We start from the raw sequence: 15,071 nt of genomic DNA on the forward strand, positions 1-15,071 counted from the left end.
AGAGAGGATTATGAGAAATAGAGAATAGGGTGGGGTATGGAGAGTGGGATGTATGGGTGTACAGTTGGGTGAGGATAGAGGTTTAATGGAAGTGGGGTGAGAAGAATAGAGGATTATGGGATGGAATTGGGTGGGGTATGGAGGGTGGGTCGTACAGTTGGGTGAAGAGGATTATGGGAAAAAGAGAATTGGGCAGGGTATGGAGGGTGGAGTGTACAGTTGGTTGGGTAAGGATGGAGGATTATGGGAAGTAGGGTGTACAGCTGGGTGAGAAGATCAGAGGATTATGGGGTGGAATAGGGTATAGAGGGGTGGGGTGTACAGCCGGGGGGGCAAAGGATCTGGGATTTATATTATACAGGATTATGGGAAGTGGGGTGTACAATTAGGTGAGGATAGAGGACTATGGGATGGAATAGGGTGGGGTTTTCCTTCTCTGCACTCTCTCCAATCCCACAATGTCTATTCCATCACGTGTGTTTTCTTGTCGTCCTGTGTTCATGTATTGACCATTATACATGTAAGTGTTTTGCCATGTTGGGCTCGGGAGACCTGTTTTTCTTTTTTGCATTATTGACTATCGTCTGTGTGTGTTTTCTCATGTCAGGATGGAAGATATTTGCTCTTGCAATGTTGACCATGGTTGTCTCATGTCAAGGTCCAAAAACCTGTGTTCATGTCTTATTGGCCATCATGTGTTGTCTTGTGTCAGGATCCAAGGACCCGAGTTCATGTATTATTAACCATCACATGCTGTCTCATGTCAGGATCCAAGGACCCGTGTTCATGTAAAATTGACCCTCACATGTTGTCTGGTGTCAGGATCCAAGGACCCGTGTTCATGTTATATTGACCATCACATTGGTTGTCCTGTGCCAGATCCAAGGACCCGTGTTCATGTATTATTAACCATCACATGTTGTCTCATGTCAGGATCCAAGGACTCGTGTTCATGTATTATTGACCTTTATGTGTTGTCTGGTGTCAGGATCCAAGGACCCGTGTTCATGTAATATTGGGTCACCTCCATCAGGACATTGACATATGTCCACAATGATCCCGGGCAGATCTCATACAAGGTTCATACAAAGTCCAACTAGGTGAATGTACAAGCAGCCAGTCATGATGGAGGAGGCTCCTCATAGGGCGATATTCTCTTCATAAATGGACAGCAGCAGAAGGATGGCCCAGCCCAAGAGGAGCCCCAGATTTTGGAGAAGAAAGAGGAGCCATGGCCGGCGGTCCTTCACGTTCATCATAGCTGGAAGCTGGAAGAGAAGAGGAGGACTTAGTTAGGGGCCAACATAGTGCAGTACAGGATGTTTCTGAATTGTCAGCTCGTTCTTACCATGTCTACCAGGGCCACGTACAGGAAGAGACCCGTGGCCACTGTGAATATCCACTGCTGGATGGCTTCATCTGCCGCTACCGACAGAGCGATGTACAAACCAATGAAAGCCGTCAGTGCACTACCAAAGTTCAGGATCAGCGCCATGCGCACCGTAAGACCCGCATGTAGCAGAGCTGCAAAATCACCTGCAGAGACAAAAGCATAAAAATGGGAGGAATAGGAGATCCTGAACCCCATCTGTAGGGGTTTTGTAATAGCAGACCCCCAGCCTTCTGGATGTGACAACCTCAAGAAGGAAAGCAGACCCCATTTGTAAGTGATGCCCGGAAAAGGAAGAACTTTGTACCCCAAGACTAGGAGGAGCAGTTCCCCATTGGTCAGTTCCCACCCTGAATTAGGAATGAAGGGCTGACCCCATTGGCCTGTTGGGGCCAAATATTTCCCTATTATAATGCAGATCAGGACTTACCCAGCTCATGCGGCAGTTCATGACATAACACGGCCAGTGATGTGGCCAGTCCCACTTTCCAGGAACGTGAAAATGCGGCTCCCATAGCGAGACCATCTGCAAAATTATGTATGGCGTCCCCGATGGTGATCATATAAGGGATCATCCGCAGCTCTGCAAAATATCATCAGTCAGTCATGCACAATGTGATGTACATAGAAATAGAATTTGTACTATTTATATATATGCCTGCTCCTCTGTACAGAGACTAAAGGGACTGGCTCAGTGATCTCTGTACAACACTGCGGTATTTGTCAGAGCTATATAAATATATAATATTAGTGTGTGACTGTGGGGGGACATTAGAGTGTCAGCTCCTCTGTACAGAGACTGATGGGACTGGCTCAGTGCATTAGAGTGTCAGCTCCTCTGTACAGACTGATGGGACTGGCTCAGTGTTCTCTGTACAGCACTGTGGTATATGTCAGAGCTATATAAATGTATATTAATAGTATGTGACTGTGGGGGGGACATTAGAGTGTCAGCTCCTCTTTACTGATACTGATGGGACTGGCTCAGTGTTCTCTGTACAGGACTGGGGTATATGTCAGAGCTATATAAATGTATATTATTAGTATATGACTGTGGGGGGACATTGGAGTGTCAGCTTCACTGTACAAAGATTGATGGGACTGGCTCAGTGTTCTATGGCTTTCATGATACTCTGATAACTTCCAACCTAAGCTCCCTAAAGCTGCGTACACACGTGCAATTTTTGTCGTTGGAAAGGATCTTTCACGATCCTTTCCAACGACAAAGGGCTACACGATGCATGAACGATGCTGTACATACAGCACCGTTCTGCTCTATGGAGAGGGGAGGGGGAGAGCGACGGAGCGGCACCCTGCTGCGCGCTCTCCCCCTTCCCTTGCATTAGGATCGGTCGTCATTCATCGTTCGTGGATCCGCCAGGAGGTCGTTCGGACGATGGACGACACCGACTGTATACACGCCAGATTTTCTGTGTGTACTGTGTGTACGCAGCTTAAGTACCCTTTCTGCTCTATTTCTGATCTGTATCAGTACCCGGATTACACTCCATCCCTTCTCTGTACTCTACAATCATTATGCTGGTGATGCACAGCGGTCAGAGTCAGATCCATTCCAGGTTTGCTGGATCACCCAGTTTTACTGATAAAAGTGTATCCTCTCCAGCCTTGGGGAGCTTTTATAAATCAGGCCCATAGAGTACAGAAACACAAAGATATAGAGATATAAGTCTCTGCATTTACTTACCACGGCTTTTTATGGGTCTTGCATGCTTCTCCAGCTCAATGTCAGAGTTCACCTGAAATAGTAAAGGTTTTGCTGTCATGATATTCACATTCCTGCATAATAATCATAATTCTATTTTCTATCACTTTTTCTGCAGGTAGTCACATGATAATGTTGATTTTGTGGGGTAACCATTGCTGTATATTATTATTTCAGACTAACATTACCAGTGAGGATCTATCAGGTCCATTATGTGAGCAGCACTCAAAGCCATTGCAGATGAATAAAATACATCAGTGAGAAATAACAGATTTGTAATGTTATACCAATAAACATTTTTACACCTGATCAGTATTTTGTTTGTGAACTGAATGTTTTGGTGAGGAAATGGTCATGAAAGATATTAGTAATGGCAGTTATAACTTCTACAGTAAGTGAATGGACACCATTGAGTATAATTTTATTGTACAGTCAGACAACACTGGTTATGTAGACTTTTACCATCAAAAATGAAAACCTTCTTAGCCGACCAGGTAAGTAGGAACAAGTAGGGAGTTTCTGGCATTGGTATGTTAAAAACACAAAAAAAAACAAAATCATAAAAATGTCAACAAAAAGGCATAGTAGGGTCACAATAACATAACACATGATACAGTTGACGAATGCTATCAAAAATATTTTTGTGCCCGACGCATTTCGCAGATAAATCCACTTCTTCAATGGGTAGATAGCAGAATAATACATACAAGTATCTGGTAACTAATTTAAAAAGAATGTTTTTTTATTTTTTTTTGAATTTGTATATTTTGTTAGGATGTTTGTAATGTTGAAATAAAAACTGTGCTTTTAACATACTGATGCCAGGAACTCCCTACTTGTTCTTACTTACCTAATCGGTTTAAAAGGTTTTCATTTTTGCTCCTTTTCTTGGGGATGAGGCATTTCTCAGTTGTATCTGGAGATATCTAAGGGATCTATTATTGTATCTTAGTTGTTGACTTTTACCATTGCTAGGCAGCTAGGCTGCTGGTATTGCTAGGCTGAAGTCACAGCATATCTATACTCACAGCCAACAGCATAATGATCGTAGAGAACAGAGAAGGGATGGAGTGTAATCCGGGTACTGATACAGATCAGAAATAGAGCAGAAAGGGTACTTAGGGAGCTTAGGTTGGAAGTTATCAGAGTACCATGAAAGCTTACACTGAGAGTAACCAGAGGGCTAAAAGTCAATCAGTACTAAGACACAGCAGACAGAGAGTAATAATTGTGTTGTGGGAGCTGAGAGTAACCAGGGGACTGACACAGAGGAGATGAAATATAACCAAGGTACTTGGAGAGCTTAGATAGCATAACAACAACATCATGGGTATTGTGGAGGTGCAGATGGGGTATGATTAGGGTATTGTGAAAGAATAGACAGTGTGATCGGGGTGATATCTGGATCTGGATATTGAGGAGAAGCAGAATTGGAAATGATTGGAATATTGAGAAATAGTGGGTTTGGGAGTAACTAGGGTATTAAAAAGGGGTAGAGATCAGTGTATTGAAAAGGAGTAGATGGGGAGTAATTGTGGAGAAGTTGATGTTGGGTATCAGTGTACTATGCCGGAGTAGATGGTGAGTAATGGGGGGCTGAGGACCAATAGATGGGGAGTATTCTGGGTACTGATTGAAGTCTAGCTGGGATGACTTTCATTAGTCTGATTAACACTATATGTATTTCATACCAGATCTGCCTGTGATGTAGTTTGTTGCTTTTTTCTCTTCCGCTCCTGGTGGTAATTCTGCAGGGACATGCCGTGGTCACAGTGGCCTTTGTGCTCCTCCTCTTCACCCTGTATATAGACAGTATCAGGAAATTACCTTTTTCTGAAATCAGTATTTATTTGGAGGGGATACTGGTAATGTTTAATCAAAATAGTTTTTCTGTGTAGTAAACTGATAATGATATTTCATTATTTTTACCATGTTTAAAGTACAGGAAGTAAAAAAACCTGATTGGTTGCCGGTACAAAAATACAGACACTTTATACATTGGGGGAAGCTGTATGGCCTGCCCCCAGGGAGACAGCTAAACTTCATAGAGGAGCTTCTGTACTGCCCCCGAGGAGGAAGGTAAACTTCAGACATGGACATAAACTTATGTACTGCCCCCAGGAAAAGAGACAAACATACATGGGTAAGGTCTGAATGTACTACCCTTGAGGAGGGATTTAAACTTCACACAGGATGAGGAGCTGTATGTACCCCCCCGCCTATTCCCTAGAGCAGTAATTTCATACATTGGGAGAAGCTAAATGTATTGCCCTAAAGAGAAAACTAAATGTCATACACAAGCAGAATATGTATGGATCGTTCCCAAGGAGTGAGTCCAAGGGTGGAGAGGATACACTTTTACCAGTGAAACTGGGTGATCCAGCAAACCCGGAATGTATCTGGTCCAGGATTGAAAACATTTGCTAACAAATAGCAAATGACTTTTTTAAAAATGAATTCCAGGTTTGCTGGATCTCTCAGCTTTACTAATGAAAATGTCTCCTCTTCAGTCTTGGAGAGCTTTTATAAATCAGGACCATTGGGAGCAGTATATACTGCCTCCCAAGAGGAAGCTAAATTCATACATAGAAGGGAGCAGAGTGTTGGGGTCCTGCTGGGCCATACTATATAATCATTTCACTTGGATGAACAGGAGGAAAGTGAGGATTTTACATTCTGAGCTGAAACTTACCTTCTCTTCCATCAGAATACTGAAGAACTTTTCCAGCAAAAAAAAGGCATAGAGACCCCCCAGGACCGCCAGCAGCTTCCAGATGTGTGAGCGGTCCTCGTCTGCTGCATGCTCAGCATGACCATCTGCATGGCTGTGCAACCCCAGGAACTGCAAAGAGATGAACGGTGGTAATCAATGAGCTCACCCATGTAATAATCAGCCCATATGATTGGATTAGAGCCATCATGTGGTTTATATGCTGCCATATATAAAAGATTATAGCAATACATTTTGCAATGTGTAAATAGACAGAAGCTTGTTCATTTTCCACAAGACGCTATGATGTGTTTTTGTGTTTGTGGTTTGCACTTGTATTGCGTATTAATATGTGTTTTTGCAATTCTGCAGAATTAGCTATTCATATGAAACAATATATGGCTAATTTTTGTGTGTATCTGTATAAGCTTGTTGAACAACCCAGTCAAAACCCATACCCATATTATGGAGCTGACCCCACCAATAGCTGCCTCCTGGGAAGGCTTTCCACATGTTTTGGGGGTATCAGTGGGAATTGCTGGCCATTAGCCAAGTCAAGTAAAGTGCTGATGTTGGATGAGAAGATCCGGCTCACCATTCCAATCTATTGCAAAGGTGGGGTTGGGGTCAAGGCTTTTTGCAGGACACTCGAGTTCCTCTACACCCAACTGTTGAGACCATGTCCTTATGAGATTGGTCCTCATCTGAGCCTATAACATCTTTCATTCTTCTGGCTTCCACAAGATTTTGGAAGGTGTCTATGGGAATTTGTGCCTATTTTTAAGGTCCAGGTACAGTTGTTGGATGAGAAGACATCAGTAGGGTTGAGGTCAGGGCTCCATGCAGAACACTTGAGTTACCCCACAGCAAATTGGTGACACCATGTCTCATGGAGCTGGATTTGTTATACTGCACCTGACACAGAATACATTTTTATTTTTTTGCAGACACAAACAACTCCCATTTCTTTATTTACTAATTACCAATTGTCCTCATGTGGAAACCCAAAGAAAGGAAGAACTGGATTTTGTAGCAGCATGGAGTAAATCTGTCTGTTTCCCTCCTTGGATCCTGATGAGCACTGTGTCTTCCCATCCTTAGGGTACCATATTGCCCATATAGCAGCCCAGGTTCCGGACCCCTCACCTGAGACCCCCAAGCTCCCTGACAAACAGAACAGCAATAGGAGAATGAATATTTTTACCTGTGGGATTAGATGAAGAATGGCATCTCCAGTCAGGGATCCAACGGCCAGGCTGACGAAGAACTGGATAACATACTGATAGATGCTCGTACAGGTGGTGCAGAGAATGATGACGATGCCAAAGATAGCACACAGACAAACAACCAACGTGGCAATACTGGCATAAATATACCCTGTGTGAGAAGGAATGAGAAAATCAGAACATTTTCAGGGAGCTTAAACTATGACAAAGAATATATTTTTATAGTTCCCTAATTCTGCAACACTCTATTGCAATGATGTCACACCAGCAACAGGATAACTGACAGACCATTTACTTTGGTTCTAGTTAGGTATAAGCTCGGTTCAGCACTGCAGTATATGTCAGAGCTATATAAATGTATAATAATAGCGGGGGGGGCAATAAAGTGTAAGCTCTTCTGTACAAAGACTGATGTAATTGGCTCAGTTTTCTATGTACAGCACTGCAGAAAATGGCAGAAAAAACTATATATTGGTGTTTTTAAATATGTGCAAGTATGGTAAGTGCAATAAAGTGTAAGCTTCTGTGGTGCAAATGCTGATGTGCCCAGGAATTGGCATGGTCACTCACTTTCGGCAATGCTCAGTCCATCACTAGTATCATGTTGGTGAATCTTCGGGCAGAGTCCAGTAAGTTGCTGTTGGATTAGGCTGGTGCTAATGTCTGGAAACTCCTCTGGACTGATCCCCCTCGTCTCATCCACCCCAAAGATATCAAAGATCTCATGAGGACTGAAACATGTCTGGGGAGAGATAGATTCATAAATACTGTCAATGCGCTTCCAGATTTACAAGAATTGCAAAAGACACAGACAAGGTCTATCTGCATCTACAGACCTGCTGAGTTAAAATCTTAGCAAAGTCAATGAACATTCAGTTCAAATAGATTGCACTTTGTTGAACGCTACATGGCGCTGACCTAGTCAGCAGCACAGTACAGCTGCCTTTCCTGCAGAGGGAGACAAAACCTTTTATATGGAAAATCTAGGCTTCTCACTTCCAGCCAACGCATTGCCTTAGTAAATGGTGTGAAATTTTGCTGATTAAATATTCAGATGCAATAAGATTTAAATCTATATATAAGTAAATAATCCCTTGCAGGTGATGATGATTGCAGAGTGAATTCACTTTGTTACATGAACTAAACTCATTTTAACACTTGAATTTACAATTTCTTCTCTATGGATCATTATATTTTCATGATTGTGGGAGAGTTTTGGTTAGTAAAATGTATTAGAGAAGCAAAGCTTTCTATCGATCACTATGTTCTGGTTGTAATATTGGCAAATGAAGGGATCTGGTTAGGAGAAGAGAATAAGTACAGATGGAGGACTCTTTATGGATCATTAGGTTCCCCAGTCTGTAATATTGTTAGATAAAGAATTCTGGGTTAGGGTTCTCCAGGCTATAATACTGGGATCATTGGGTTTTCCAGACTATAATACTGGTAGATGAAGAGTTCTGAGTGAGGGTTTAGAGGCCATGGCACATATGTAGGATTCTCTATGGATCATTATGTTATCCTCAATGCTATATATAGATGTTATAAATATGGTAAGTACATTAAAGTGTAGATACAAAGTAGATGAAGAATTCTGGGTGAGGCACAGATGTTGGACTCTCTATGGATCATTATGCTCTCCCGACTGTTATATTGATGGAGGGAGTTGGAAATGAAAGGACATGGTGCAGATGTAGGACTTTCTATTGAATGTTATTTTTTCCAGACTCTTATAATGATGAAAGCAGAATTCTGGATGGGGTATGGGAGGATTAAAATAGACATAGGAATGTATGGACCAATATGTTCTCCTGGCTGTAATACTGGTAGACAGAGAGTTCTAGGTGAGAATACTTATTACAGAAGAAGTTTCTATAGTTCCCTGTGTTCTGGTTGTAATGTTGGTAGATGAAGAATTCTGGGTTGGGGAAGAGATTTAGTATAGAAGGGGTACTTTTTATGGGTCATGTTCTCCAGGTTATAATATTGGTAGTTGAGTTCTGGGTGATGGCGAGTTGGATGAGGGATGAGAGAACAGGGCTCAAATGTAGGATTATGGATCATTATGTTCTCCTGACTGTTATATTGATAGAGAGAGAGGAGATAAGAGAACATGCTGCAGATGTGGGACTCTCTATGGAATCCCTTTTCTCCAGACTATTATATTGATAGAAGAACTCTGGGTGAGGTATAGGAGGAATATTACAGACATAGAGCTCTATGGATCATTATATTCTCCTGGCTGTAATACTGGTAGAGAGTTCGGAGTGAGAATACTTATTACTAAAGGAATGCACTCTACGGATCACTGTGTTCTGGTTGTAATGTTGACAGATGAACTGTTCTGGGTAGGGGATGAAATATAGTATAGAAGAAGGACTCCTTATGGATCATTATGTTCTCCGGGCTATAACATTGGTAGATGATTTCTGGGTAGGGGATGAAAGAACATGACACAAATGTAAGACTCTATATGGATTGTTAATGTTATTTTCTCCAGATGTTATATTCTCCAGACTTTTATATTGATAGAAGGAGAATTCTGGTTGGGGTATTGGAAGAATAATACAGACATAGGACTTTATGGATCATTATAGTCTCCTGGCTGTATTACTAGTAGAAAGAAACGTCTGGATGGGAGATAGAAGGACTTAGTAAATATGTAAGAATCTATGGAATGTGATTTTCTCCTCATTGTAATATTTGTAGGAGAGTGCTTTGTGCAAGTGAAAAGAATTTAAACAGATAGGAGACTACCTATGGATCGTTTTGGTAGTTGAAAAAAGTCCTGGGTGAGGGATAAGAGGAGTTGGTACAAATGTAGGACTCTTCGTTGACCACAATGTTCTCCTGGCTGTGATATTGGTAGAAGGAGAGTTCTGGGGGTTGGGGAGGAGTTGAGGGAACTTGGTACAGATGGAGGACTCTCTATGACACATATTTTCTCTTGGTTGTAATTCTGGTAGAGGGAGACTATCTATGAATCATGATGTTTTCCTGGCTTCCAAATCTCCTAAACCTTTTTATTATCTCCAGCTAACAAGACAAAATATATTGTCACATGTGTTCTTGTCCTGGGTAATAAGTTAGTAAATATATAAGCAAGAAAAAGTTAGGAAAGTAAAAACTTTAGGAGTAAGTCAGCAATTGCATTCCTGTTAACTTTATCAGTACAGGTTCTCTTTAACGCTTTCAACAGTGTCCTGCCACATCAGTAACTATAAAAGACAGTACTTCAACTGTAGTGCATAGTTGTGACCCTATTACATTCATTGTATATTATATAACAGAAGATCACCTCATCCCAGTGGGTCACAGGAGCGGTTACGGTCTTATCTAGGCTGCGCCTCCTCCTTGAATGGTCATGATCATGGTGGTCATGATCTGTATGGTTATTCTCTTCATGGTCATGGTGGTCATGATGGTCATCATGTTCATGGTCATGGTCACCATCTTCATGGCCATGGTCATCTTGGCTGACCAGGTTTATCTTAGTCATAAGAGAGGTAAGTGCTAAAAGAAAGAGAATACATGTATGAGAATATAAATAAGACCTTTCCCAGTTTTCCCTTTCTTTATTTTATTTCTTTGAAGATTTTGTAAACCCCAACAATGAGCTTCCCCTATTTGCTCTTTCTTGATCTGGTAAATATATGATTACCATGTTTTCTTATATCTTTTCACTAAAGGAAAAAATTATACAACACCCAGAAATCCAGTGCTGTCTTCACTCCATATTGTTATCTCAAACATTAAAAGTCATTTCCTATTTGTTAACAATGTTTTGAATCCTGGACGAGATCCAATCGAGGTTTGCTGTATCACTCAGCTTCACTGATGAAAGTACATCCTCTCCAGCCTTGGACAGCTTTATTAAATCAGGACCACTGTGTACATTTAGTGGTTCTACCTGAACCAAAATCAGCAAGAGATTGAGAGAGTCAATGTAGAGGCTTTGATCTGTAGATCTCCAGGGCTGCTACAAATATTTATCACTATTCATATTACTGTACTTGTCGGAGAAGGTGCTTTGAATACTTCTTGTCACATCATCACAATTCCATCTTTCATGGCCGATGCCTGGATTATTAATAAAATAAAGAAATTATGCTCCTAATGTTAATAAAACCATCATAGACTTTGGTTTGATTCAAGCTGCCAGAACAATGTTTCTCAACCAGGGTTCTGTGCAAGCCTAGGGGTTTCTCCAAAGGTCCCTAGGGGTTCTTTGAGCAATGATCAATTTGTACCTTTCAGTTTAGTTACATCTGACACCAATGATCTTTTTGGCTATCTGTAAAGCTACGTACACACTTCCAATTATTATCGTTGGAAAACGAACGACGAACGTTCATGCACGATATATATGAACGATCGTATAGCACCGATCCTGCACATAGAGTTAACGACACGATCGTTCGTAGATATTGTACACACAATAGATACGATCGTTTGAGCGATAGAGGAACTATGTGCACGACAGGAAAGTGAACGGACGTTCGTTCATCACGCATGCTCTGAACATGGACGATCAACGAACGACCGTACACACGAACGATGTTCAACGATCGTCGTCCAATCCGATCCGTCGGTCCGGTCGTTCGTTTCCAGTGACTTTCCTCGTTCGTCCAACATCTGTGGAACGATAAAAATTGGAAGTGTGTACGCACCTTTAGGGTGACATTCTTCCCAATGGCTAGCAATAGGCATTGGGAAGTGGACAACCAACACTGTAGGAGCTGTGGATATTGTGGTTATTGTCAGGAGTTCTCTGAAAGTCATTTCAAGCGTTCCCCATGTAGAAAAAAGCTGTGCCGGAACATGGACAAGAGTGTGCACTGCTAAACCCTAATAGGGCAATTGATACAAAGTTAGGATATTCTAAAACATCAGAAGAGCAGTTCTATCATTCTGAGCAGGTTTTCTTTACTCTTACCTTCCACACTGAGGGTCTGGTTTTGCTTGTAGATATATTGTAGAAAGTATTTTGCAGGAGGCAGGAGAGTCATACATGTCCCCTCCAAAACTACGCTGACAACGGCTTCCATGATTTCTGTGCTTACGTGATTAGGGTCAGAGGTCATGTTCAGGATATCGTTAGCATTAAGGCAATTTTTAAGCTGTAATGAAAATAAAGATTGTGTGTAATTGGACCAATCAGCTCCATCACTACTTTAATATACAGAAATGATTCAGGTGTATGCCAGAAGGCAGATGGCAGTGTGATACACAATTTGCCCATCATTATCCAGACTGGTAACATACAAATTTTAAGTATTAACTGAATATCCTAGAGTGTTTCAATTGGATGCCACCATTGTTTTCTGGCCACCTTGTCATTACATAAATACCACTCATGTAACCCCCGCCCCTCTGGTATTCTCCTAACCCGACTCTCACCTCTACATTGTATTATGAATGCTGCAGCCAGACTCATCCATCCTTCCCACCTACCAACCCCATACACAGCCTTCCCACCTACCTACCCCATACACAGCCTTTCCACCTACCTACCCCATACACAGCCTTCCCACCTACCTTCCCCATACACAGCCTTCCCACCTACCTACCAATACACAGCCTTCCCACCTACCCAGCTTATACACAGCCTTCCCACCTACCTACCCCATACACAGCCTTCCCACCTACCTAACCCATACACAGCCCATTCCACCTTTCCTCTTCTGTTGCATCTCTTTGTAGTTCTCTTCATTGGCTTCCGTTTCACCTTAGAATCAAATTCAAGCTCCTGTGCTTTGCCTTCAAATCCCTCCACAGTTTATGTCCGACTTACCTTTCTGACCTGATAGAAAAATACTCCCCTAGCCACTCTCTTCACTCCTCCAATGACCTACTAATAACTTCCTTACTCATAACCTCATTACACGCACAGCTCCAAGACTTTTCTAGAGCTGCCCCAACTCTCTGGAATGGTCTCCTCGTCCTATTTGGCTTGCTCTTACTTTCTGCTCATATAAAGGAGAACTCAAAACCCGATACTTCAACCTCACCTACCTGTCTTCTTCTGTCTCCTAAACCCTCACTATTCACCCACCATTCCATATCCCCCTCCCATTGTGTGATACTTCCTCCACCTCCTAGATTGTAAGCTTTTTTGGGGCAGGGTCCTCTCCTCCTGTGTCACCCTCTGTATCTGTCTGTCATTTGAAACACTATTTATTGTACAGCACTGCGTAATATGTTGGTGCTATATATATATCCTGTTTATTAGAAATTACAAGGACATAGAATGTGTTGCTGTGTGAAGACCAATAAGGATGTACCAATCATCAACCCAGCTCTACCAATATGTCCTGCCCACCCACCATCTATAAAGAATAAGTAACTTTCTACCCCCCAATAGTAGCAGGGCCGTGTGTTCACTTACCTCCTGGGCCTTATAGTGAGGCAGTATGAATGATAATAAACGTAGGGTCTCTTCCTCTGCCCGCCTGTCTGTGTTCAGAACGCTGGTCACCCATTTCCCTTCACTTTCGCAGAATCCATGAGGGTCCCCAATGTAATACAACAAACCTCCAGATACAGCGGAGAATCCTTGGGCATCCAGTTGTGATTCGGAGGAGACATTTGCCACAGAGAAGAGAATTTCTGGTGTCAGACACTTTATGGAGAGATAGAAAAAAATGTACTTTAATGGACTATAACATAAATGTCATTTCCCCATTAAAACCAAACCACCAATCCATATTGAGAGAGGGACTCCATACTATGGGCCTGATTTAAAAAAGCTTTCCAAGACTGGACAGCTTGAAGCTGGGTGATCCAGCTATTTGTTAGCCAATGTTTTCAATCCTGGACCAGATCCATTCTTGGTTTGCTGGATCACCCAGCTTCACTAATGAAAGCCTTGGAGAGCTTTATTAAATTAGGCCCTATATGATTAATGTACAGCGCTGCGTAATATGTTGGCGCTATATAAATCCTGTTTAATAATAATAATAATAATAATAATATGAGAATGAGAGACTCACACAGACCCCGTGTTCGAGAGAGAGAAAGGCTTCATAGTGAGAGCGAGACGTACACACAAACCATGCACTAAGAGTGAGATTGACTGACTGATTTTCTACGTTTATTCAAATTTTTTCTGATTTTGTCAGGCGGAGTTGATGGAAGTTTTCATTGGATAGGGGTGTTGCTGATTAGTTGGGTGGACAGGGTGCTAATGGGGTGTTAGATAGAATGGAGGTGGGTTGATGGGATTGCCAGGTGAATGGGTTGGAAGGTGTTTGGGTCAGTAGAACTTTTGTTGGGATGAGTTGGGTTTTACTGGTTCGGCTTTAATAAAGCCTTCTTATATACAGTGTCCTGAGGTCCTGGTGAATAATAATGGAAGTGCTGCAATAGAAATGCTGATATTTGCTATATTACCTATATTTCATTAGGATAAAGTAGGAATTATCAGAAGTTATTTTTTCTAGACTCTCATTGGTGGGGTAATTGTCGAGTCTAACAGGGATCAATCGATATAATTATAGGCGGCCTTGCGTTTGGCCCCTGACATCAACAAAGGGTCCGTAATAAAATTTAGTCCATCAAATACTGCAATAGGCAAATGGTCAGGCATACTACAGGAGACAGTAATGAACTGCAGGCGCACTACAAGAGACGGTCAGAGACTGCAAGCATGCCACAGGAGATGGCCAGAGACTATAGACGTAATTCAGAAGATGCTCAGTGATTTCAGACATACTATAAAAGGTGGTCAGAGACTGAAGAAATACTACAAGAGATGGTTAGAGACTGCAGACATACTACAGGAGACGCTCAGAGACTGGAAGCATGCTACTCAAGAGGGTCAGAGACTGCAGACATAGTATAGGAGATGGTCAGAGACTGCAGACATTGTACTGGAGATGGTCAGAGACTGCAGACATTGTACTGGAGATGGTCAGAGACTGCAGACATTGTACTGGAGATGGTCAGAGACTGCAGACATTGTACAGGAGATGGTCAGAGACTGCAGACATTGTACAGGAGATGGTCAGACTGCAGATCTAG

The 15,071-nt window shown here is 42.0% G+C and overlaps 1 protein-coding gene across 2 annotated transcripts in view; it reads right to left on the reverse strand.

Moving 5' to 3' along the window:
- Window positions 1–1,021: 1,021 nt before the first annotated feature.
- The window catches only part of SLC39A4 (solute carrier family 39 member 4), a 24,588-nt gene continuing 10,538 nt past the window's right edge, over window positions 1,022–15,071 (reverse strand). For both annotated transcript variants that reach the window (XM_072410579.1, XM_072410578.1), the window contains 11 exons: window positions 13,438–13,671; window positions 11,986–12,169; window positions 10,348–10,562; window positions 7,620–7,791; window positions 7,028–7,200; window positions 5,806–5,955; window positions 4,805–4,912; window positions 3,096–3,147; window positions 1,821–1,973; window positions 1,349–1,536; window positions 1,022–1,268 (listed from right to left, as the gene is read on the reverse strand). In XM_072410579.1, the coding sequence (XP_072266680.1) occupies window positions 1,140–1,268; window positions 1,349–1,536; window positions 1,821–1,973; window positions 3,096–3,147; window positions 4,805–4,912; window positions 5,806–5,955; window positions 7,028–7,200; window positions 7,620–7,791; window positions 10,348–10,562; window positions 11,986–12,169; window positions 13,438–13,671 (1,758 nt within the window). In that variant the 3' untranslated portion in view covers window positions 1,022–1,139. The remainder of the gene's footprint in view (window positions 1,269–1,348; window positions 1,537–1,820; window positions 1,974–3,095; window positions 3,148–4,804; window positions 4,913–5,805; window positions 5,956–7,027; window positions 7,201–7,619; window positions 7,792–10,347; window positions 10,563–11,985; window positions 12,170–13,437; window positions 13,672–15,071) is intronic.

This window comes from Pyxicephalus adspersus, chromosome 5, assembly GCF_032062135.1.
Source record: "Pyxicephalus adspersus chromosome 5, UCB_Pads_2.0, whole genome shotgun sequence".
Classification (NCBI taxonomy): domain Eukaryota; kingdom Metazoa; phylum Chordata; class Amphibia; order Anura; family Pyxicephalidae; genus Pyxicephalus; species Pyxicephalus adspersus.